General features: G+C 35.0%; 1 protein-coding gene across 1 annotated transcript in view; it reads right to left on the bottom strand.

Moving 5' to 3' along the window:
- EML5 (EMAP like 5) overlaps positions 1-27,382 on the bottom strand; it is a gene marked incomplete at its 5' end in the record, with an annotated part of 95,059 nt that overhangs the window by 20,866 nt on the left and 46,811 nt on the right. Inside the window, 14 exons of the mRNA XM_083863991.1 lie at positions 7,190-7,316; positions 9,030-9,231; positions 10,105-10,281; positions 11,025-11,113; positions 12,384-12,515; positions 13,319-13,471; positions 15,228-15,369; positions 17,069-17,196; positions 18,177-18,288; positions 19,393-19,595; positions 21,548-21,648; positions 22,708-22,801; positions 24,048-24,153; positions 25,940-26,126. Coding sequence (XP_083720117.1) covers positions 7,190-7,316; positions 9,030-9,231; positions 10,105-10,281; positions 11,025-11,113; positions 12,384-12,515; positions 13,319-13,471; positions 15,228-15,369; positions 17,069-17,196; positions 18,177-18,288; positions 19,393-19,595; positions 21,548-21,648; positions 22,708-22,801; positions 24,048-24,153; positions 25,940-26,126 — 1,953 coding nt within the window. The remainder of the gene's footprint in view (positions 1-7,189; positions 7,317-9,029; positions 9,232-10,104; positions 10,282-11,024; positions 11,114-12,383; positions 12,516-13,318; positions 13,472-15,227; positions 15,370-17,068; positions 17,197-18,176; positions 18,289-19,392; positions 19,596-21,547; positions 21,649-22,707; positions 22,802-24,047; positions 24,154-25,939; positions 26,127-27,382) is intronic.

The following is a 27,382-nucleotide window of genomic DNA, read 5'->3' as shown; positions in this document are numbered from 1 at the left end:
GCTGCTTGGTTCTAGAATGTGGTGTTTTTATAACACTCACTGCCTGTTAATCCCTTGTAATAGAATGGGAGAAGAAGTAAAACAATCTCACATTTTACAACTGCTTGAGATGACCATCTCTACTTAAAGGCTCTACAGATACAAATACAGTTCGATCTCATCCTTAACCATTAGAATATATTTACATTCATACATCACCACACAACAGAATAAATGAATGCACATTGGTCAGGAAAACTTTCACTCAGCTGCATTATGTCACAGGTCACCTAAACAATTTATCTAAATATCTGTCCAGGAAAGACTAACTCTATGTTGATCCAGAACAGTGGAACTGGAACACAAATTACAAGCACATATGTATTCTCTTCCAAATTAAGTTTCAAGATACCAACTTGAGCATTTAAAAACAGGAATGCTAAAGGATATGAGAATACATTTTCCAAGTCCTTTTTAAAGGTGTGAAAGCTGAAAATACATTTAATTTGCTATGAAATGTTCAGCAAAGTGACTAATGGCATATAAAACACAGTGGTCATATACTTGTATGCATAAATGGATGCATGCTCAAAAACTATGTGGGAAAGATGGGAAGGAGAGCATGAATAACATGTTTGGGTGAATTCACATATGGATAGGGTCAGTTTTAGCATGGGGAGGGAGAGTTCCAGCCATCTATCATAAGGAAAGTAAATACCTCAATATTGGTACTTTATTTTCAAAATAAAAATAGATTTGGCATATGCGTTTTAATATTTCTTGCTATGAAACCATAAAAATTGAGTGCAAACATTTCGAAGTAGCTTCTGAAACAAAAAAATACCTTGCCCACAGTTTTAGATGTAGCTTAAGTATTACTACCCACTTTTGTATGATGTATTTCATTCCATGTTTTCCTCATTGTTACTGAGTTTCTAAAGTTACTAACAGAATGATTAGGAATGATTTTCTGGTTTATAGCATATGTAAATTACCACCAATTCTTCGAGATCTATGGTAACTTATAACAGTGTGATTTGCAATATTTATTTCCGTTTTAAAAATACAAGTATTATTTTGGGCACAATTTCATAGAGCAAATTACAGTTATTGGTGCAAAAGAAAAAGTCCCTTTCTTTGTGGGGCACCAAAGTTGTACTTCACACTTAGGGGGACTTGCAGAGAACTTAGCAATTGACTTTGCACTACTTTTCAACATGAAGTGCCTTGCACGGCTCTCCCCAAGAAGTACTGGCAAGGATGAAGTACAGACTGAATTTTAAAAATAAGGAGGACTTCTTCCCATTTACTCTTGACAAGTTCTTCAAAGTCATCTGTGAAACTTTACAGAGGTCTGGTTTCCATTAGAAGACAATGAAGGCTGGTAGTTTCTAAATACTGCTTCTTGACAAAAATTACTTATAATACTAATAATAATCTATAAAAATTATTATTTATATAAGAATAATTATTTTCATGTGTCTTATGAGCAGTAAGTGCCGGTTTATACTCTCTAACATAGATACAGGCAATCTAATGCTTAAATAATTTAGTAACATGTATACCTTGACATGTCAGGTGAGACTGTCAAATCATCACATGTAAAACAGCTGTCCAACAGGGGGCTGGAAAGACTGCTAACCTTTATATTTTAATAAATAATACTGAAAAATATTATTGTGAAACATAGGAAAGTATAATAGTTCATGGACTTGGAGTTCATATTGGTAGGTAAAATTGTATCTAGCTTATTGTATGAAACAGAACTGCAGTGAATATATATAATTTTCAGATTTTTCATACAGCAATATCCTGAAGAGTGATAGGTGCATGGCATGGCACCCAACATGACAGATGGCTATTTAAGGAAAATGAGAACTGGCAGTAAAAGATGGACTAGATAGGAAAATAAAAGCATTACCTGGAACCTCTTTTCAGCAGCAGATGGGAAAGAGAAAAGGATTACTTATACAAGTTTGGCTAAAAGTTAGGTGCCACTGAATTATTCATATAGATAATTATTGCAGACTTCCTGGTTTGTATACTTCTTTTTACACGGGGATTATTCACTTCATAGACTATATAAATCTGTTATTTGTATAGAAAACTCCCACTCACTTAAATGGGAATTACGAACATGTGTTGGCATGAGAATATAATTCTATGGAATAACTCTACTGTAAATAGAGAAAAAAAGCAGAAGCAGGACCAAAAACCTCTGAACTACACCACGTGTTTAGAGTCAGCAAACACAACACCTGTATAACTCAAAGAAAGGTTGTGTAGGTTTAACTTCCTGAAATAAGCTGATGGATGGAACAGTCAGCTCACTATTAAAGACAGATGTTCAAGTTCAGTCACAAAAATACATTCATTTATACTAAAATAATTTTATCTTAGCTAATCAGAATGTGTGGGGTACTGAGCACTACTGATATGTACTATTTTTTCATGACTACTTAATTCTGCTTATGTTGATTGAAGATACTTTGCCCTGGATAGGTTTCCTCAGTCACGTATGATGGAATACTCCTATACTTTGGCTAGCCAAAAGCCATTATTCAAAATTAAAAAGCATATGGGCATGTACAGATTATTTCCTAATATTTGTATATGCATGGGCACTTTACATTAGTTTGATTAGCTGGTACACTTCCACTGGTTTGATAAGCTCTTCTTTTAAGAACCACTAAGCAACTTCACTGTGGCAAGGTGAACACTAGTTAGGTTTTTTTCACTTATAAATTAAGCAAAATAATTTAGGGAAAAAAAATCCTGAAAATTAGGAACACAATGTTAACAACTCACCAATTCACAAACTGATTTTTTTCCCATATTGAAAACAATGGATTTTACTGAATGTCTTCTAATTAGTTTAACTTTATTTTGCAGTGCAAGACTGATGCACTATTTATTCATAAAGGAAACAGCTAAACCTTTCCCACAACAAAATCCAAATATAGCTTGAACAGGTTTAGCATGCAATTCTTCAAGGAATACAAAATTCAAATACATCCAGATATTTTTCACAGTAAAGCAAGGAATACATGGATTCTCTGTTATAAAACCAATCTATGCAGATCATAAACCAAATGCAAATCTTCCAACTCTCATCACTGGGCCACGCAATTGCTTCTCTAGACATTTCCTTTTTAGTTGCAAAGAGAAGAGGTTTTTTCTTTGCCTTCAAATTGAGATTATTTGGTAAACCTTGATACTTTGGTAACTGTCTTATTCACTTCTTCAAAGACATGGGTTTTAGCTCACCTCTGAGAGGAAAAAATAATTACCTCAAACTGGTAAAGGGAGACCATTGTTTTCCATCATGTTGTTCCAGTCTACAGCTTGCAATATAAGTAACTAATAATAACTAAATTTATGATGGGAAAGAATGAAGTCTGAAATTTCAGGGTTTTCAGTCTCAAGGTTAATGCCCTGCACTAATGTACATTCCAATGGGCAAAAAAGGTAAGCTTCAAAAAGCCCTGTTTCAGAAAACTGGGGGGGGGGGGCTTATGTTAATATTAAATTTAAACTTTCCTGTAAACTAATTTATTCTGCATACATGGTAAATAGAGAGAAGAAGCTGCTAATGCAAAGTCCCTTGCTATAGTTTTTCATTTTGACTTCTGGCTTCTCCCTTCTCCCAAATGACACAAGTTGACAAAATGAAAGGAGAAGATAAAGATGATTTTTTACAAAAAGAGCTCTGGAATTTATATTATCTACATTCATATCACAAGTCACTAGACTGGCAAACAGAAAATGCAATTGCATTCTCTTCATTTATCTAAAGCATATGTGGAAGATGTCTGTATAAAATCTCAGATTTTCTCCTTCAGTGGCAATTACAAGGTGATAGTTGGAAGCTTTGGATTAAAAATGTTTCATTTCAATAGCTTCCTTCCTCTCTCACTCTCTTGGAAGCATAATTTAGATTTATTTACTGTCTGTGTTGAATAAAAAAAAAAAAATTCTTCACATTTCAATCTCTATAGGACTGGTTTGTAAATACTTTTTTAGGTTGCTTCCCATTTTGAATACATAAGGATCTAAAATAGGTTATCTATTTTTGCATCTCTCTATATGTCCCTATACACACAAAAAAATCCTCAAGTATAACTAACTAATTAAATAAATAAAATTGAAGGCAGTTTTCCCACAACACCCAGTTGTGAATTATATCTGGGAGAATATGCAGAACACCAAAAGAATTTTCAAAAGATAAGCTGCTGGGATCTTTTCATGCAAGACACCTCAGCACATGGAGTAAGGAACGGTTTTATCTGCTTGCAAATCTTTAAAACTTTTGGTGAAAAATTTTAACTGAAATTTCTGGTTGTTTAATTTTGTGATCTCTTGGTACAGCCATTTGTCTGTAAGGCACATTAATCACAGCACTGCCCCTTTCACAGCCACAAATAGCCAACTTCAGGAAGTGTAAGAACAGAGTAAGAATGGAGCATTACTCTCCAGAGGCATCTCCCAACCTTCAGTGCTGTGCAGTTCAGGGAGTAGCTGAGTCAGAAGCATTTTCAAAATCAACCATGATGGACTTTTTTTCTGAGTAATTTACCTAGCACAAAAACATACTAGGAAAGAACTCTTAGTAAAGGATAGAAACAGTTTTCAAATGCATTTTGTGCTGCTGCGTATCCACAATGCTATTACACAACCAAATTAAACACACAGGACACATCTTTTCACATAAAATATTACCTATAAACATTATTATTCAGAAATGATAAATAATTCAAATTACAGACCTAAGTGCTGCCTCACAGCAGTGCTATTTTGTGTTTCCAAAAGAAGTTAAATCAGCATTCCAATTTCAATGATATAGCATGGTAATTTTCCTGCTAGAGAACACTATATCATTAGTAGAGCTGGTGTTTAACACTCCAAGCAAATCTTAGACCAGTTGAATCTGAACGAAATCTCAAGTTCCAGTCATGAATGCAGCTCAGTCTACAAGTCTGCAGGGTGGCCTAACAGCCTAAGGATTTGTTGTGCTCCAAATTTAACAGCATGTTTTTTGCATATGCATATATTCTGAACAGAGCAGGTGCAGAAGTTCATAATCTAATGCAGGCACATACACTGGAGACTCCCACATGCACACGACGTGGACCCAGCAGCTCAGACCCCCAGGCAGCAGAGGTGCACTGGCAAAATGCTGCAGCCAAGGCAGTAATGCTCCCTTCACCTCTGAGCTTTATTAGCTCCAGCATGATGCTGCTGCTAGAGCCACCTCAGGCACCTGTGCAACGTGCTCACTGCACTCTATTCCAGGTTAAACCTCTACAACAACAGTGAGACAACACCTGTGTGTTACAGGCACGACAAGCACTGGGGCAAGTGCTCTGACTCAGACAGGGAAGTCAAGCTGTTCCTTAGCCACTTCAAAGTATTGAGGAAAGGAGCATGAGGTTTGATCACCTTCTCCCAAATACTCCAGCATTGACTCATGTCAACTCAGAGTGAGAACTGCACTTATTTGTCCCTTAACTCTTTTCTACCCACTGACAAGCTACTATTTAATAGTAAAGAGGTAAATCTCTCACTTCTGTTGCAAATTGTCACTACTTTTCCAAGCAACTTAAGTTATTAAAATGCATTTAATCCTGGACTTTATGTACATGAACTTACCTTACTACCCCCTGCCTTCATAGGAAGCAAAAATAAAGAGTAATAAAAATAAAACAAAAATTAGTACCCACGACAGTAGACTAAAACATTTCTAAAACATTTACCAATTTTACACAATATCAATATCAGAATAGAAGTTAAAATACATACAGTAACAATAGTCTGGTTTTATTCTTCACAAAAAAAACCCCCATTCTTTGAAGTTTTAGGGCCCTAAAGTTTTCAAAAATGCAGGTAATGGAATTCTTTCATGATCTATTTTGCATTCTGAATCACAATTACCTTACTACAGAATTAATTCTCTTAGTAATTTATCTGAAACTGAAAAACACAATTCACTCAGCTTCCAGAAACAGTTATTGAAAGAAGCACAAGAGGTTTAAAATTTCATTAAAAGGAAAAAAAAAAATCTTTAATCAACACTTTCATACCATGCACATTATTTCTTTTTGATTTTCACATCAAATATATCTAATTAAAAAAGAGAAAGACCATTTCTCATAAATGCAAGACAGGAAGCCACAGCTTTATACACAGGGATCCCACTCTCTCCTACAGAAACACAACTTAAAAATGAAAGATGATATGAAACTCCCACAAAAGTCACACTGCATTTTTCAACAAGGGCATCACAGACCTGTCCAGCTTCACTGTGGAAAGAGGTGTGAGCATTGCCCCAGAACTCCTCACACTCCTGCAAAACTTTCTACTCTCCAGTTTCACCATCTCCTTACACCCTGTTATACCCTGTTGTTTTCCTCACTTCCCTCTGTTTAGTATTTGTGTTCCCCAATTTCTGTATTAGGAATCCCTCCTTCCTTTTTCCTCACAAATCCTATCCACATCTGCTTTGTGGACCACAAACAATTTTCATGGTCCCATGCTCAGCTGCAGATTCTATAACAGATAATGTTCTAGAGGTTATAAATTTTTTTATTATTTTGCATCTACTTTATCTTCTGGGTTTGTTGTAGTCTGCTCCCCATCCCATTCTCTTCTAAAGCATATAATAGTGAATCAAGATATAAAACTAACACTGCAAAGCAACCAACTTCATTTTCCAAGATTCATTAACAGAAACTGCAGAACCACTGTGGACAGAAGTTTTCAAAGAAAGGTAGAAGTTATGTGGAGACTGAAGCAATGCAAGGAGCAATTAGAGCTGAATTCATCAGAGCAGTCTGTTGGCAGAACCAAGAGACAGAGAGCTGACTTTCACTAAAATAATCATACAGGGTCATGCCTATAATGCCATCACTAACTACCAGTCAGTAATTAAGTTTCAAAACAAATGTTATTAAACACCAGCAAAAAATTCAATCATCTCAAGGAAATCCCCTAACATAAAAATATGCACACATAGTTTGTAGTCTTTTGTGCTCTCTGAAAATAGATACAGACTAGTCCTTTGGGTAACCTTTTTTTTTTGCCTTCAAAGAAGTATTTGGATTCTTTTTATACGTATCCTTTAAAGTTAAGAATTATGCATTCCAATATAATTTTGTTCTACTATTATCTTTTCAGGTTGATTTCTTGGCTAGAATTGCAATTTAATAATTACCTTTCATCTAAGGTTGGCTCCTTTTGTTGCAGATGAGGCTTAATTCCAAACATTGGTCTAATGTTTGTTGATAAGGCTTTGATGGTGTAATTAATTTCATTTTCCCTTGTCACATCACTGTCATAACCTAACAAAATGAGAGGGAAGAGTATCAAACCAAAATAAGGTACAAGAACAACACTTCAATCTTAATTTGTGCAGCTTTCAACAATGTACTGGATTACAAAAACAATTATAGCATGGATTATTAGTAACGTAAATAGACAACAGAAAGAAAGCAGCTGGGAATCAAGAACATTGTTAATAAAAGACATTCAAATAAAAAGAATTCCCTACAATATCTTTGTGGAAAAGAAGTTATTAAAAAGTCAAGGGACTTTAAAAGTTACCCCATCTCTGCTTGCTTGGCCTTAACTACAATCACTAACAAAGAACATCTTTACCTGACACCTGCTTTTACTGTATCTGTATCTGTATCTGTATCTGTATCTGTATCTGTATCTGTAAGATTCAGTGCCTGGTTGTTCTCAGTTCCAGGATCCATCCATTACCATGGAATCTATAGGTGTGCACAAGGTTCCTACACAATACTTAGGGACAGTAAGGTACATCAAGATGATGTTTATTTACTATAGTAAAATAAACATGTTGGAAAAGCTAAGTTGTGACAGGGTTGTTTCTTACTCTCCATTATTTTGTTTTTCCAAAGATAGAGATTATTAATGCAAACAATGTGATGATGGTGAATAGTTCTTAACTCTGACTGAAATTAATGGGACCTGACCAAGAGAAACTTTTGTGGATAAAGATGTCAATGTCTTTTCTTGTAAATCTTCACAGACTTTGCTCTCTTTTAGAGTAGTTTTGAACACACAGTTTAAGAGGGTTCTGTGTAAAGCAGCAGAGCCTAGGGAAGATTATAGGGCTAAGATGTTCTAACAGGTCTCAAGCAGAGGCTGAACAGAAACTTTGAAGGTTACAATTTTTGACCGAGAAAGTTAAAGTTGAAAAGTCCTCCTATAGGCAATTAAATTACTTTGTGGATGTATTCTTCAGTGCTTTTAAGAAGAAAGACAGTGATTAAAAATTCTTTTCCAATGAATGTTTAATAATTAATGTATTTCCTTGGTTATTTAGCACATTTTAGTGACAACTAAAGTTAATTCATTACACAGAACTATTTAACGAGTAGCAGTGATAGTTTAAAAACGCTCGAACACTGAGGAATTGACAAGGAGGAAAAACTGCACTTGGGAAAAGAGCAAACAAGTCTGGAGGCTCATAAACCCTTGGAATTAACATGAAAAAGAAAACAAAAGTATGGAAAAACAGCAGAAGTTAATGCTACGAAACAGAATTAGCACTTTATAACTACTGATATTGTGACCTTGAAATAGATAGATAAACATCAGTCTTCTTCAGTCTCCTATGTTTCCATGTTATGGAAGCAGATGCTATAACATTAAGATAATGATCATCACACATTATACAGATTTCAATATAATTTCTTTAGAATTAGTGACCAAATTTAAACTGTGATGATTCTATTTTAAATACAGATTTTGGGTAGCTATGTATAAGTAATACTTATATTTTTCATTTAGAAGATATCAAGAGTCTCTCTATGACTCAAGGCTGTAACTCAAACACCTCATTATCATTTGCTTTACAGCAGTTTATCAATCCTTTCCCCAAAACCATATTTTATTTAACTTTTTTGAAGACTATTTGCTACTTAAGATAGAAACAACCCATGAATTATTTCTAAATTTGTGGTTTTACATCAATAAGGTCTTCTTGAAATGGCATAATCCAGCTAGTTGTGTAAACTATTACTGACCTCCATCTTCTTCAGAATCTAGATCAGATTCCTCACTGTCACACTGCCTGCTATCCCGATGTCCTTCCATCTCATAAGTCCACAGCATTAAGGAGGTGTCTGCTCCTCCAACAGTGACCAACAAACTGTCATCGTAGGTCCAACGGACATTTGTCACATGGGTACTGTGAGCAACATACCTCTTAAACTTTCCAAACTTTCCCTAAAAAAAGGGAAAAAAACCACAAAGATCAAATTTACCCAGCCTGCCAGACAAAACTGAAATGAGTTGCTGGTGCACAATGACATCATCTTAACTTCTTTGCAGTTCATGCTTCAGCTGTTTTGTATTTCATATGATTGTAACACGTGATTTTCCAAGTGCCCCTCCTATAGAAACTTCATGGAATGTTAACCTAATTTTCATATCAAGCATGAGAGAGTTAGTTTATAAACTGATTCCAGCAATAAACACTGAATCACTTTTCCTAAAAGAGACAATAATCTAGACAAGAATATTCTGAGTTGGAATAAAATACACATAGAATATTTTGAATCAGTACTTGTGAACTGTTACCATCCTTAGCATAGTACAATTTCAAAACCGAAGACACATTTACCACCAAATATACATGAAAAGTAGAGGTACTTCAAGAGCAGTAAAAATACAATGTGCTTCTGGAATTGCTTTTCTACAATGTGTGATTTTAAAGGTCTTCATCTTAGAAAAAAAGTAACTACTACTGGACAAAATCGAGGTCCTTAAAATCATGAATAAAATCTAGGTGAGAAAGGCATGTTCATTTTCTTCCAAACCATTCTCATTCTTAAAGATTTTTCCATTCATTTGCTCAGTAGGACACTGCTGAGATGGCTCATCACTCATGAGATGGCTCTACAGTCTGACCTGGAATGATGATTCTTGCTCATTGCAAGTTTAATGCACTGCAAACTGCAATGTAATACTGAATGCTTTCTTTGATAAAAATGAGAAAAATAGAAAAGCATTATTTTCTTCAGAGTGATGAATTTTCATAGTTTTGAAAAGGCAGATCTATTAATAAATATTTTCCATAAACAGCTGAAAATTACTTACTTTAGCAGGGTATCGAAACAGTTTCACAAATCCAAAATCATCTCCTGTGGCTAGTACTTTACTATCACTAGTGAGGCATGAAGCAGTTACATCTGTGACTTCACCAATTATTGGCCAGATCCCTTCACAGCAAGAGCCCAAAACACTTGTCCATGATGCCCAGCCAATCTTTTCTACCTACAAAAAAAAAAAACCCATTTGAGACAGTGCATACTTCTTAGGCATTTTTCTTCCATATCCAGTTTCAAGAGAAAGTCCTTGCACTGGAAGACACATCACATCTAAAAGATAGTATTTTAATATATTAATCACCTTTTTTTTAACATTGAGAATTTCATTTGAGACCTGCAATTTTACCTCTATAAACCTTCAATTCCAAAATGCAAAATATTTTGAAAAGTTTTACTTTAGCTGCCTTTTCAGGCTAAAGAAAACAAATTATATTTTCCAACACTGCCTTTCAATACCATGGAAAATATCAATTGGAAATGATCCATTTTTGCTCTCTGCCCTATGACAGTGAAAACAAATTCTCAGAAAAATTTTCTGAGAAAACAAAACAACATTATAGCTACAATATACTACTCTTGCCTATATGTATTATTTAAACTGTATTACATTGTTACATAAAGACAAACATGAGGTTTTCCACAGCAAGGTTAGGGTTAAGTAATCTGTAATAGGTTTTCAAAGGTGTTTAGGTACCAGAAAAGACTCATAGAAGTCTAGTGAGAGTTCCATGACTAAATGAGCCAAATGCCTGTTTCTTAATAAAAGAGAAAAATGTGAAATTCCCTACATATTTTATTATTTAAAAGGTTTAAAATGACAGTTTCATACATTGTTCCCTCTTATGTAATATAAATGGTTATATCATAACTAATTTGCAAACAAGTTAAGAAGGCAGTACAGTTCCTCACCTCCAAACTCGGAATGGTCTGTTTTTTCCCCCGAGGGGCTTCAAAAAACAGCTGCTCTTTAGCACCAGTGTTGACTTGCAAAAGTTTTCCTATAAAACATATGGCACACATATTGTATGTTAACACAGAAGATTCCATTTTACAGAAGGAAAAAAGAAAGGTGAGTCTGAATTTTTTATCGCTAACAGCATTGCATTATTTGTTTCTATTGGAAAATCTGGATATATAAATAATGGATCTGGAAGTGTGATCTTCTAAAGAGATCTAAGTCCTTTGACCCCTTAAATTCACAACCCTTTCTCCTCTCTTTGAAAACTGTACTAACGCATCACTTTTTCTCTCCTTATTATGGCTATCCCATCAGATAGTAGACAAAATGTAGTGGGTATAATTCAAATCTTGTTCAGGATAACTGGCTATTGATGCATGTGTTTTTGGGATGGAGAGGCACATATGCTGCCTGGCCACCAGTTCATCCCAGGCAGGAGACTTCTTTAAACCTTTATACTCCATTTCTGAGGGAAATTCTCACCCATGTTTCTGTCCTTTTCCTTTTCAAAATTCTGAAAGGAAGCTAACTTACAACACTCTTTCAAAATAAATCAGACTGTTACAAAAGTGATTATGTAGAGGAATAAGAACTTGAACAAATAGATTGCACAGCCTTGCTTTTTAATGAAACAGGACTAAATTTAGTATTTTAAGTAATCACATATTAATACTCTGGAACACAAGAAATCCAGTCTTTCCACTATGTGTGACAACAAAGATACATATTCCTCAGCTACAGACAACCACTTTGTACAGTATATTATTAAAGCAGTAGCAACATAGAATCATAGAATGTTTGGGGTTGGAAGAGATCTTAGAGACCATTTAGACCCCTGAGACTAGACCAGGTTGCTCAGAGCCCCATCCAGCCTGGCCTTGACCACCTTCAGGGATAGGGCATCCACAGCCTCTCTGAGCAGACATTTCCAGTGCCTCACCACACTTATAATAAAGAATTTCTTCCTAGTATATAATCTGAATATACCCTCCTCCAGCTTAAGGCCCTTACCCCTTGTTCTATCACTAACTGCCCATGTGAAGTCAAATGATAAACAGGAAAGATTTTTTTAAAATCCAAACAAACCAATCTATGAATACAAACCATTTTACTTCAAATTCACAACTTCTAAATATTTATGTGGCAGCAAATATCATGGGTTTAATATTTATTCAGATGCTGTGAGAGCATATTTGTAAGCTGAAGAATCAAATGTGCCAGTGATACCACAAATCCATGTTCTACATGTACTTTATTAGTCTATAGTGTATTCAATCTTCCAGTACATTTTTACAATGAATGCTGCTTACCTCTTATGTCCCAGTCCATGTGCGTGATATAGCTGGAGGCTCCCTTGCAGATTCCTACTCTTTTACTGCTCATGACATTGTAAATATCTACAAAGTTGTCACAGGATGCCACAGCTAAGTACTTTCCAGCCCCTAAAACACACCAGTACAAACAGAAAACATTTTCATAAAATTTTAGTGCTCTGCATACTAACATAAGTAAATTCTGGAATTTAGCTAAATGCAACTTTCAATTCTTTGATATCAGCTTGTTAATTTATACATATTCCCCAACAAACTGATTTTCATATCACATAATCAGCATGAAACATACAGCTATGATAGCATTAGATTTTCAAACAATAAAAACCATTTGCTGAAATTTTAAGCATTTATGGCATTCAGAGAATGGTAAGGTTTAGGGAACCAGAAAGTAAGGTTTATGAGAATTGGTATCAGTAATTTGCATCAAATTTCTCCAACAAAAATTTTAACTGAAGTAGGTCATGCATTTTGAAATCCTAAAATATGAGCTAAAATGTAGGAAACACCCTAGTCTCACTGTGGGGGGTGAGGGAGGAAAAATAAGGAAAAAAAGTTGCCAGAAATTTCTGACACATCAGTTTCAAGTATTCTTACTAGCTAACAGTACCTTTAGTGATGTGCCAATTTATGCAGCTCAGAAAGTGGAACCCTAGGGAGCTGCTGGATATTCATGATTTAAAACTGACTGTTGTATTCAGGAGGTTACTATAAGCAAACCTATTCCAATAATCTCATCCTTAAACAAGGAACACAGGACTTCACACCACGGTCTTTCAAAATGTTAGTATTAGTTTTGCTGACCTATTTTTTACATCTAAAAGTACTTTCTATACTACTTTTATCTCTTCAATGTCATAAGCCTTACTTGAACAACATTGATATTAAAATTTTCATCTAAAAAAATCACTTACCAGGAGAAAATCTGATTTCTGAAATAACATCTTTCCTGTGCTGGAAAGAGACCAAATCCTCCAGGGTATCTGCATTAACTATCAAAAAACTTCCATCATTGAGACCAACAGCTAATGCTTTTCCATCAGGAGAAAAGCAGCAACATCTGCCTCCTATGAGAAATAAAGACATTGCATTCAGATACATTTATGGTGCATTATCTTTCTTTCAAATCTATTTTTCCATTAGTAAAGGAAAGCTATTCTTATCTATAAAACTTCCAAGGAAGTTTTCCAGATGCTGCCAAAATAATTTCCAAGCTGCGATAGCATATGAACAGGTACACAGGCCCAGAATCTTAGAATTTGCATATGAATTGACATCTGTTCTAAATTAGTAGATTAATCACTATTGTCTGTATATTTTTAATGCGATCTTCTTTGTGTATCTGGTGCTGCCTGTTTGTTATCATTTCTTCTGATAAGGAGAACACAGCTAGAAGACTCTCTGGATTCCCGGAATTCAGTCATTTGGTATCACAAACAATAAGACTAACTCATAGAATCCTTCCAATAAACATGTCAAGCATTGTTTGAATCACAGTTTAATTTCCATTTTAAACTTATATATGGTCAACTTACATAGGTTTGTTTTCATACCAGAGCTTTCCATTAACATAAATATTTGCCCCTACTATTTGTTCCTCTGATTAACTTGTAGACAGCAATCCTTTACTTGGATGGCTTCAGCACAAGGCTTTGCATTCCATAGTTCCTTTCTCCATTCTCAACTTTATTTTAAGTGCATTCAGCTGAATACAGATGAGAAATGCATACCAAAAAATCCTGATTTTTGTCTTATAATTTACATGAATACTGCAATATGTCTTGGGAAAAATACCTCACTATCACATGTAATTTTCACCCTGCATTCAACAACATCCTGAGCTTCTGCCCCTTAAGTTACTCCTGACCTACACAGACATTTTTCTTACAGTCACTGGATCTTGCCTTTTATCATCAAAAAACATTATTTCAATTCCATTACTCAGTCTGCAGAAGTAGCCATCTTTTTCTGTACAGTACACAGGAACTTTTTAAGATTGCCAAAGCATTTCAAAATGTGTCTCATCAGCAAATAGTCATCAGAGACCTTTTTTGCCAAAAGTACTCTCAAAAAATATTAAGAAATATCAGCTTTAAAACTTGAAAAGAATTCACCAGCTAGACACTTTCTTGTTTAATCCCTGCCTGTGTGAGCTTTTAACTCTTCTACATTTACTTTGTCAATTTAAATCATCTTCAATTAAGCTTCCTATTATGTTTGAATCAAACCACTTTGCTGAATGCCAAACAGATAAAGCCTACAGTATTCCTTTATCTAGCAGAGCATACATAGCATCAGAAGCTTGTCAGGGCCAGTCTCATCTAATCCTAAACAAATCACCTTATAGGATGTCACTTAAAACAGATTATCCATCTGTCAAAATAGAATTTAATTATATCCTAAACAAGTAAAAATTTTGACTTCTCTTTTCTTGACATTCAAGATCTTTCAAACATTCACAAGGAAGAAAATGTCAATATTTCTTCTAAGATTTCTTCCAAAAATTTCTAGATTCAAAGTCTCAAAAAAGTCTTGCAATATTATAAGCAACACAGCATTTATGTAATTGACTCAACTTTTATTGTTAATTCACTGACTTATTTAAGTTACAATTGCAAATAATCTTCAGAACAGTACTACACAGAATTTTTGTACAAATTCATTAGCTTAAGGGCTCATATATACACATGAACATAGCATTAATAAAATAATCTGAGCAAAGAAAGGAATTTATTCTGCTTTCAAGTCCTGCTTTCAAAAGATTCATCATGCTTGTAAATGTCAATTGAATCAGTAAATATTTTTTCATACTAAGCATCTTACCCTTTTTCAATTTGCGAACAGCTAACATACAATGGCTAGGAGATAAATCCCATATTCTTAAGGTTTTGTCATCACTTACAGTGGCACAGATAGGTAAATGAGGATGAGTAGCTAGACCCCAAACTTCCCCCTCCATGTGACCCTGAAAAAACACAATGAATCAGATTTCTTTTTATTTGAAATTGAAATATGAAATACTTTAAGGCATTTAAGAAAGTTTGAAAAAAACAGAGAGAGACAACATGCATTTTAGAAGATAATAAATATCTGAATAAAAACACAGAACACCTGAAAAAAATTCACTCTGCTACTTGTGCAAAATTGTAGTAATTTGTACTACAGAAAACTTCTGCAAAATAATCCTCATACACAGGTATGTCAGTGGCATGGACAGTGGGACTGAGTGCAGCCTCAGCATGTTTGCAGATGACACTGCACTGAGTGGTGTGCTCAACATGCTGGAGGAAGGGGATCCCATCCAGAGGAACCTGGACAGGCTTGGCAAGAAGACACAAGCCATGAAGCTCTGCAAGTCCAAGTGCAAGGTCCTGCATGTGGGTCAGCAAGCACAAACATAGGCTGGGCAGAGAATGGACTTAGAGCAGCCCTGAAGGTTTTGCCCTTGGAGGTTTTGGTGGACAACAAACTGGACATGAGCTGGCAATGTGCTCTTGCAACCCAGAAAGCAAACTGTCATGGGCTGCCTCAAAAGAAACGTGACCAGCAGGTCAAGGGAGGTGATTCTGCCCCTCTATTCCACTTTGGTCAGACTCCAGTGCTGTGTCTGTCTCTGGACTCCTCAGCACAGGAGAACATGGACCTGTTGGAATAGGTCCAGAAGAGGGCCACAGAAAAGGTCAAAGGGCTGGAGGCCCTCTCTATGAAGTCAGGCTGAGAGAGGAGGGGGTGCTCAGTCTAGAGAGGAGAAGGCTTCAGGGAGGTCTTGTTGCAGCCTCTCAGTACTTCAGAGAGAGAAATATGAGGGACATGTCTTAGTAATAAGGCTTGTAGTGACAGGACAAGGGGTAATGGGTTTAAGGTAAAAGAGGGTAGACTCAGGCTACACAGAAGAATTGAAATTTTTTATGATGAGGGCAGTAAAATACTGGGAGAGCTTGCCCAGAGATGTTGCAGACACCCCATCCCCAGAAACATCCAAGGTCAGATTGGATGGGGCTCTGAACAATCTGATCTATTTGAAGGTCCCCTTGCTTACTGCAGGGGTTTTGGGCAAGATGACCTTTGAAGGTCCCTTCCAACCCAAATTATTCTATGAACTAGGTTTTTTCTTTACCTTAGGGTCTAATACTTTCTTTTAACAAATACACTTCTTTATCTATTGCACTGACCACTCAGAAAGGAGAGAATTCAGAGATTTTTACTTAACTATGAAAGAAAATACTATGTTGATCCAAAGTAAAAATCTGTTTAGTAGTCAAGCTTAAAAAAATGCAGTTGTTTTGTATGGCAGTTTTTTTACATAATTACAAGTAAAATCTCAAATACTAAGGAGACTTTTAAAAATAAGAGTAATTAGTACTCAAGAGAAGTTAATAAGGAATTTGGAGGAAGACCCACTATTTCACACACTTTTCTTGTTTTTTCTAAATAGATCTATGATCTTGGTCTGTTTGGAAGGATGAACTCATTGAACAAACTAGTAATGAAATTCTATGTTCTGTCTTGCTCATTAAGGAGTCATAATGGTCTAGTCTAACCAAAAGTGATACTAACTCACTAACTTCATTAGTAGCTAAAGTGCTTCTTATTGCACAAATCTTTACTTGAAAAATGAAACTGTGTTAGTGGTATGACATATTTGACTGACATTTAACACATACCTGAACCAGCAGAGTTATTGGTCCACTTTTATCCACCTCCAATATTTCACCATTCTTTGTGCCCACTAGAATATGACCATGTCCTAACGATATGGCACGTATAGAAGGATTATCTTCTAAGAGGAGACCTAGAACATTGAAGTGTTTAAAGATAGGATTGTCAAGTCTGCCTTAAAGAGGATTTTTCACACTTACATTACATTCTCACTATAGAAAAATCTACTCAGTAGTAACAGTGAAAACATTCCTGCACAAAACAACATGTCTGGATTAATTTGGGAGGATTTAGCAATACATCAAGAAGTTTAACCAGCCTGACTTTGTGCCTGTGAATTATAACATCAATTATAACACTATATTGCTATATAAATATATATAGGCAATTATGGTACCTCCGATTCTAGCTTTTTGTAAAGAAGCTATTAGAATGAGACACTCTGAATACAATGTTTTCATTAATCAGTATTTATATTGATCATGTTTGAAAATCAAATCATGTGCTTTAGAACACAGCAAACATAATTTTAAGGGAAGGGGATGGAAGAGAAAAAACTATCCAGAATGAAAATACAAGGAATTGCAAATTAGCATTAAGATCAAGAATAAGTGGTAGAAACAGGAAAAACAGAAATTAAAATGTTCTTTAATTATTTCCAAAGACATGCATTTACGGAAAACTATCTACTAATACCTTACAAAACTAACCACAATTCTGATTTCCTTCCTTTCTCCAAAACAAAAAAAAAATCAGGTAAGAGACTTCATGGTCAGCAATGTAATAGGCTTTTTGCTTGCCACTTTAATAAAAACAAAACAAAGCAAGAAAACATCTGGATTATAGGAAAGTTACAGCTAGAGCAATTAATTTAGGCTAATAGTAAACTAAATATTATGACTTGCAACCACCAAATGTGCAAACAGACCCTACAACACATGACTCCTGTCCCAATAGAAAAATTACTTACTTAGAATCAATAAAGCTTTTAAAAAAAATTAGTATTTATTATGTCAAATGTGGATTCCCTCTTACTGTGGAAAGCAATTTCAGAAAGATTTCTAAAGCAAGTACTTAAAAAGTAGGACAGAACATAGCCAAAGTCTGTGTTACCTTTGGATCCAGGAGCCAGAGCAGCCCTTTTGATGGCATAGGTTTTGAGACAACGTTCAAAGGTATCATCCCAGAGAGCTACTACCCCATCCTTTCCTCCAGTGACAAATCCCTGGGGGAACAGAAATGAAAATCACTTGTTACAATAAATTATTATCTTTCCTTAATTTTCAGTGATTTCTGCCAATACTGAAAATGGACTATATATAACACTGTAATGCACAGAGCTACAGATGTTAGAGATGAAAAGAACAGGAGCAACAAAATGAGTGACTTCTCCTCCTGATGAAGGCAGCACAGTTCTGTACATTGCATGTACACAGGCTGGATTTAGAAGGTCTAACCTGTATGCTTCTACCATTCTAGAAAAAAAAAAAAGATAACCAACATACTGTAGTGGTTTCTCTTGATATTTAGCCTCCATATCCCTTTGGCATTTCTTCTCATTACTTGAAACCAGACCTCATACAGTAAAAATTTGATTATTGCTTATATTTTTCAAATATATGCACATTTGTGCCATTCTGTCTTTAAAAATTATATACAGGTATTTTAAAAAGCAACAGGTATGGTTAATACTGAAATCCTTATTTCCTTCCTTTAGAGCACTCAGTTCTTGCAGTATGAATAACACGTGTTGTCTGATGCGACTTTTCTGAAATGGAAATATTGGGAGGTGGAGCAACTTGGTCTAACCTAGTAAAACACCAACATATACATAACTTTAAAGACACAAAAAATCTAACTGTGCACATTTAAGCACATGCTTAAAGGCTTTCCTGGGCTAAAACAAAGCCAAGAATCTGGAGAAAGTACTTAATGATCTACAGAAGGAATTTGCCTATGGGTAGAATGTAATTACAGCACAAAATAGTACAAGTATGGTCTTTTTTCCCCTCTCACAAGCTCACATATTCCATTGAACTTACTGATGCTTAAATCAGTTCCTAATATTTTTTAGTAAGAGGTTATGAAAATTACTGAATAAGATATCACTGACCACAAGGGTTTGACAAACAGCATGCTACATAACAGGAGTAAGAGACTGCATAAACACTATTTTGCACTAATGCTTTAAACACTATTTTGAATCTGGACCACACAAGGCTCTTCTGTAATGAAAATAAGAACATGGATTCCTGAATCTGGGAAAGGTTTAGCTTTATGATAGATTTTTTTGTCCAGACATAAAAAAAGCAATGAGCAGTTTATTTACTTTTTCCAATGCGTGCATGCTGAACACAGGACCATCATGTGCTTTGACAGTTTTTATGAGAAACACATCTCTCCAAATACACACATCCCCCGTGGAGGTTCCAGAGAACGCCATCTCTTCTGTCCAGCCATATACTGCACACATCATTGTGTCAGTTCTTCCCAGTGCACCTATGCAGCCCTTTCTCCCAATCAGTCCTCCTCCTGGTTCGGACCAAAAACAAGTCATTAGACATCTGCTTGGAACTATAGTACAAGAAGTATATAACCATACCCAGAGCAACAAGTCCTTTTTTTTTAGTCCACTCATGCTCCCCAAAAAATGAGATCTCACAAAATAAATTTTATCCTTTGTCAACTTTCACTACAATAAAAAACCAAAACCAACCAACCAAAAAACAAACCCAAACCAACCAAACAAAAAAACAAAACCCAAAAGACCCAACCCTACTTTTAACTTACTACTTGAATCTGGATTTGAATATGTACATAGAGCCATACAGACATATATAGATAAAATGTATTTGTAAACTTGCATCTAAACAAAAAATTAACATCTACCACACACAGTTCATAGAAACTACTAATGAATTGTCTGGAAAGAATAAAAAAACATTTAGATCTTCACAGCTCACTCTTTTCATGACGTTCAGTGAGAGGATTTTTAACTTTATTATAGAGGTTTACTTATAGTAGACTACATATAATAAAAGTGTTACAGATATATAAATTTTATAATTATTTTATATCTAAAATAATTTGGCAGCTATAGCACACAGTAACTTCTGGCTAGAAAAACAGATTTGCATCAACACAATGATATAAAACAAAACAAAGAAACTTCAATGTGGTATAAAACAGAAGTCCCTCAGGATCTGACACCTCGTATTTTTCTGTACTGAGTTTTCAGGTCTTGGGATCCCTCTGCCCTCACTAGTCAGTGATGAGAAGCTAGTCCAGAGCATGTGCTTTGGACTTCTCAACCAAGTGCATCTGCTCAACTGCAGATTTCAGAAAGCTGGCATTTGTGCAGGTGCACTGACACTCTGCTGCTCACACTATCACTGCTGAGTGTGCTTCCTGGGGAGGACAGCCTCACCAGTGTGCCATTGAAGTTTCACACAGATGGGCTGCAGCATCAGAGGAATCTGATTCCCCTGAGCAGTGCCAGAGAACAAAGCTGCATTTTAAACCATTTCCTTTCTTTCTTCAAAATCATCATCTCCAAGCTTTTATCATAGTTAAGATTTCTTTCCAAAGAATTTATAGTAGCTCTTTTAGTAAATATTCTGAGACTCTTTGTTCTTTCTATAGATAGAAAGCTCAATTGTGAAAATTAATAATTTACATAGATTTAACACCTTTCTCTCAGGCAATCTTGATTAATTTCTGTTGGAGCTAGGACTGAGAAAAACAGTGTAATTTTTTTGCATCACAGAGTTTTCTCTACACAAGTAATCTTTATCAGGACTCATGTAAGTTAATGTACATAAATTCTGCATGAATAATTAGAACATTCTTGGCAGATAAGCTAGTTTTCAGTAGCACATATGCCTTTATATATGATTCGAGGTCTGAAACAATGACATTCACATAAGTATCAGAGAATGTGTTTTTCACTGTTCAAAATTTCTCAAGCAGAAATAACCATGGTTTTTAACTCTCAAGATCACCAGAGGTATCCAGTCAAAGAGCTCTCAACTGGCAGATGTGTCCTCTTCAAGTACTTCATCTGAATTTTGTATGTGAATTTTTTTATAACCTTAATATTGTTTATACTTGTGCCCTTTTACAGCACATGTGCTGTAAAGGTTCTTCTTCCAAAAACTGTTCTATGATTTTAGAGCAGCACTGTAAAATTTTCAGATATGCTATATTATTATTATTATTATATATAAAAACAGACAGTAGAAAATGCAGGGTCTTTTCTACATATGTAGCTCTAGCTCCATGGCAGATTGATCTTAAAAAGAATTTCCCCTACTGCCATAAGGCAAATGAACATTATTACTGCTAGGGAAACACTAACTAAGAGATATACAGAGAAAACATTTGCCTTTCATCCGTTAAACACACAGTAAGAGATGCAATAGTTATACTATCAGTAACAGAAAATGTTCAAATTCAAATTCAAGAACACAGAAAAGTGTTCTTACCTGCCCTCCGCCAGAATTTCATGTGTTTAATTCCAACCGTAATCAATTTATCAGGCATGTAAGGATTAATCTTAACAACAAAAATCTTATCTTTGCTTCCCCTGAAATGTAAAGCAAAATAATTTAAATAAAAGTATTAATATTTTTAAATAGATTTGGGAGGGGTTTTTTTTGTTTATTTTCATGTATACCTGCTCTACCTTGCTAATATTTACTTTCAAATCACTAACAATACTTTATAACGAGGAAGTAGAAAACTAAAGAAGCAATATACTGAGTTCTGCCCTATTTTCATTACCCTTTAGTTTCCAAGGAAGGTGAGTAATTCTGTTACTTCAAAAAGGCACTAGGAAGCATTTTCTTTGCAAAAGAAAATATATTTGCATTAAGTTTGGGTAAATGGCATTTACATCTTTGACAGCTCATAATGACTCTTAAAGGGGTAAAGTCACAAATCTTATTTTAAATTCACTTATTTTGAAAACAAACCACCACTGTCATTCACCATTTAGCTGATATTTCTGCATTTGTTAGAACAAAATTTATGCTCCTATTGAATCTTGATGGAAATTACAGTCGGTTCTAAAAACATTAAAACTTTTGTGGTTTAGATTTCTTACTCTGCTTCTATAAAACATGCTTTGCTTCAGTCCTACAGTTTGAAAAACAGCTTTCAACTACGTTTGCTATCTATGCAAAGCAAAGCTTACAGGTTGTTTTTCTTTACTTAAATGCAGAAGAGCCCCTAGCCCCCAGTTTTTTCCTCCTTGTTCAAAAGTGGCAATAATCTTTTATTTTCTGTCCTTTCAGACCACTAGATGAAACAGTTTCTTTCCAAACTTTTTCTTTCCAGATCTTTAAGAGGGCAAACAGAACTGCATAGAGTTTTAAAGAAAATATTTCAGAACACAGCAATGTCTTCTAAGCCATCTTTATTCACCAGCTGAGCAACCACTGTAATAGTTCTTGTTGACTATCAGACCTTCAATTACTCCTTCCAGAAATTTTTTAACATGCCATAAATGTTATTGCCTGCATCACTGACCTAATAGAAACTGCTAATTTATTGGAGAACTCTTATTCTTTAATGAATGTATTTTCCTTACTGCCATTTGATAGTAAATCTAGGTACAGATTTTAAAGCATAGGTAAATTCCTACCTTACTGCTGAAAGCTTTTCTCCTTTCTTCCAATCCCAGAGTACAATAGTGTGATTGTCATCTATTCCAACAGAAGCCAATCGTTTCCCATCCGCTAGAATAATAAATTTATTATTAAGAGAGGAGATAGATAACTATGTTGCAATAATAAGAAACCATATTAAAAATATTATTACTTCACAAATCATATAAGAAGAATGTACAAACAAGAAAATAAGCATATGACGTTTTTTAGAGGTATGCTTCTTCATCCGTTTGCTTTTAAACTTGGATGAAGTGTAGGACTTTAAATTATCCTGTCTCAAATTTGAACTTAGGTTCTCTCTGTTTGTATTAAATCCCTTGCTCAATTAGCTGCTGACATAGTTGCACAAAAGCATTCACCACAGGTTATTCTCATGAAAATTTTATGTTTGCTCTGAAAATCTCTGTTCATTTATGAACAGGAAAGCACTGAAGCCATACCATGATATTTGTGAAATGCCCTTAAACTGAGTAATACTATGAAGCCTTGTAAAAAGTTTTGACACATACTCCACATTAGCCTTCAATAAACAGGCTGTTTGTTCTCACTCAAAATCAATGACTTTCTGACATGTATCAATTTTTGGAATTGCTATATATCCCTGCTGGAATTTGAGAAATGAGATTCATATTTTGAAAAAGGAGAAACAAAAGTAAGAAGCATCAAAGTCCTCAAAGCATTCATCTTTGATCACACATCTTCACTGTGAGTTCGGAGATCTTATCCAGTAAATCCAAACAATTAAAAAATGAATAGAAGCTAGTGGAGCAGAGGAAATTTAACATTGGTACAGGAATTCAATGTAGGGGGTGCAAAAATCCAAAGGGATTTAATTGATAGTCTCATGTTAGTTTGAGGTGGAGAGAGAGCCTGTGTTTCTGACCAGAACAACTCCCTGACCAGACTTCCTGAATAGTTCAGTGTGCTACCCACATGGATTTTGGGATTTCATTTAAAAAAGAAAAGATTGCACACCTGATTGATTTGCTCAAAAATCTTCTTACACAGTTGTAAAGTAGACACAACACTCCAGATCTGTGCACCTGCCTTGTACAACAAAGAAATTCTGAAGTGCTCAGCTTAGCTGTTAAACAGGACAGCAGCTGTTCTTGCATTTCCTATGTGCAAGACTCCAAAGGAGGTCATTCTAATGAATGGTCATTTTAGTACAGTGTCTCTCATTTGACATTGAACACTGGAGAATATTTTTACCACAAAATTTTCAGTGTAAAGGACCCCCCAGTTTCTCAATAGAACTGTTTGTATTTTCACACAGAAAAGGAAAAGTGTAAATAAATAAATAGATACTTATTACCTGAAAAATCGACAGCACAAACACCATACTGGTGATAGCCCTTTAATACTGAGAGTGGCTTTATTGTTTCTGTATCCCAAATGTGTATTGAGGAATCTCGACCAACCTGAAAGTATACATATTCATAGCCATTTTTTTTTTCATTTCACAGTTATTTTATACAGTTGTTTAAAAAATATTAAGAATACTTCAAAAATATTTGAAAAAAATTACAGTGATAAATTTTTCCTGGTACTACTGCTGTCTAGCTAGCAGAACATTATTCCTTTTGCTACTTCCCAAATACCACTTCCCAGCTGACTTAGGCACATTAATCACAATTAACTAAAGTCCTCCTGTAGTGGGGAGGGGGAGGGAAGCCCTTCAGTGACTTGCACTGTAGCATATTTATTCCATCAATTCTTCATCAATCATTCCTTGTCTAAAAATAAAAGGTTATTTTTATTGTTAGTATGTCAGCTTCTCTACATTTCAGAAATCAAGGTGACTTCTGCTGCTTTCTGGTGTCATTACAAGATAGATTCTAATACACTGATACCTGTGCAGCAATTTCCACTAGAATGCACTAATGTAGGTAACAAACCTGGTAAGAAATAGAATATAGCGTATTCTTTTCAACTATGTACAAAAAGCACTATTAGCCAGATAATAGTACTTAAAAGATAATTTGCTATTCCAAGGGTTTTGCACCTCAGTGCAAAAATAAAAAGGTTGCAAAACCAGAAAAAAACTCTCTTGCATTTAAGGCTCACAAAAACCAGGATCTATTATTGGTTTTGTCACAAACTTAACATGAGATATTTGTAAAGCTTTTCAGAACATTCACTATCAGGAAGATCTGAACCAGGGTGGCATGAAGAATTTCATTACTGCATTACCTAGTTTCCTCATGTAACGTATACAACAGTATGTAATGTGTATGTATACAACAGTATGTAATGTGTATGTATACAACAGTATACAAAATGGAGTATATTTTTCTGCTGATAGCATAAGTCATTGTAAATTCAGGGACTTTTTTTATTCATAGCCTTTACTACTCCAAAACTAAATCCACTCAATTCTTATATTTAAGGCTAATTTCTTAACTGAACTACAGAGTTATGTTAATCTCAACATTTTTATAGAAATCAAGAGCATAATAGAAAAAGTTTATTTCTATTAAAAATTCAGATCACATGTTTTCCAATTTATTATACAACAAGAGCAACAATGATAAAAATGATAAGCATAAATAAACAACCCTGAAACATCAGCTCAAACCTTCAAGTCCTAGTGTATAAATATTTACCAGAAGGCTTGCTTGTCTGAAAACATGAGTGAAAATAATACCTTAAAGGTATACCTTAAATCTTTTGCCTGACAAAAGATAAAATTAACTATTATTAGTATTATAAAATGAACTTGAGCAACATACATTCCTTCGTTGTATGCACAAACAGTACATAGTTTGTGTATGGGTGATAATGAAAATGCATTAAAATGGAATGTCAGACTGTAACAACTGCACACTTCACACTATGAAATAATAAATGAATGCAATGTTAATATACTAACTTCACAAACAAGATATTAAAAAATATATTTTATCTGGACATTTCCGCCACCTGTTATCAAGAATCTGCAACATAATGCTGAATAAAAAATATCAATCTATTCTTAGTCTTAAATGGGATTCAGAAAACCTATGGACTATAGACTCTTCCCATAATATAAATAACTGCAAAAACATTTCTGTGTCAGTTTTTTACCACAATTCCATCTGCAACAGAAATGCAATCCTTCACATGAATAAATATAGACTGGACACTCTTCTCCCAAGACCCTCAAGGCCTTTCTAAAGTCAGTAGTAACAACTTCAGATTGTTATGGCAGAAAACCACGAATCCTACCTGGCCTGTTGCCACATAGTCCTTTAAGGGGTGGATAGCAAGGCAAAGGATGTCATCATCATGACCCAGATAGAAGCGCTGCGTGTTCTGCTGGCGGTTGTACACCACTCCCACTGCTGCCACATGGTACACAATCTCACCCGTCTGCGTGTAAAACAGGTTGCTTCGGCAGTCGTAGCCTCTGTAACTAATAAACAAAAAAGGGTTGCTCACCAAAGTCATAAACATACATACTGAAACTGAAATACAATTATGCTGAATGAATTTAATTCATGTAAAACTCGTATTACTTACCAATTACTGTGTTTTAAAATTACGAATATACTTTCCCATTCTTAAAGGAACACAAATTTATCAATCTAATTTACTATTCAGACATCAGTACTACAAGCACTAGTTTAAAAGTGGCACTTAATTGTTACTTTCCACAGCTAGTTTAGAAGAGAAAGTAATAGCTAGTCATTTTTTCAGATCACATGGAGAAGTTGGGCATGCAACATGTAGTTAAGTGAAGTAGAAAATGTCCACAGTAGTAGTTTTAGTTTCGGCTATTTCCTGCTGCTCAAAAATCAGGCAGCAAAACATGATAGTTTCTGGAAACTTGATAACAGAAAACAAATGCATAATTTTTTTTTTTCTAGAACAGCTTCTTATTTTGAAGGAAAACCTGTCTGCTTTCTTATTGATACAGGAACTGTCATGAATAGGCCAATTCTCAACTGAGATCTGTATACACTATCTCAGTACATTCATTTCTTCCTAGGTGTGAAGTTCATGAGGTCATATACATCTTTCCTTATGTACACAGCACAACCATATGCACTGGGGAAGTAATGAATTTGTAAGGCAGATGACCAACTTTAGTTTAATGAATATTCCAAAAACCATGGATCCATATTCATAAACAGTAGATCTATGCATTACTGGTCAACCACAGAGCACATACTTGGAGCAGATTTGAATATAATGTATTTCTGTTGGCTCACCTACATTGCACACAATGGTGCATCAGTCATTGTATGTGATTAGAGAAAAATTACTAAGACCACCACACAAAGTTTTTAAACAGACCAGCAGATAATTCAAATCCACTGCTCCCTAGAAGAAGAATATTGTATTTCATGAACTTGCATCTCAAATTTTGGAAGATCATTAAATTCCTGCCTGCCCATTTCTCTGACCTGTCCAGGTCCCTCCAAATGGCAGCACAGCCATCGGGTCTGCCAGCTTCTCCTCCCAGCTTAGTACTGTCTGCCATAGTGTGAAGTCCAAAGCTGGGTCTCATCAGATCACAAAAAACCCCAGCAAAAATTGTGATGGAACAGAAATAAAGCTTTTAAATATGGCTCCCTTCAACTCACTGTTTAGATTGGTATTCACAGGCAGACTCTTTACTTCATATTTGATCCCAGTCCAGCAACTTTTCAGTGTTTCCTGAGTTAC

Source organism: Zosterops lateralis (assembly GCF_965231275.1).
Source record: "Zosterops lateralis genome assembly, chromosome: 6".
In the NCBI taxonomy this organism is placed as follows: domain Eukaryota; kingdom Metazoa; phylum Chordata; class Aves; order Passeriformes; family Zosteropidae; genus Zosterops; species Zosterops lateralis.
The sequence above is the reverse complement of the archived record's forward strand: the minus strand, read 5'-3'. Positions and strand labels throughout refer to the sequence as shown.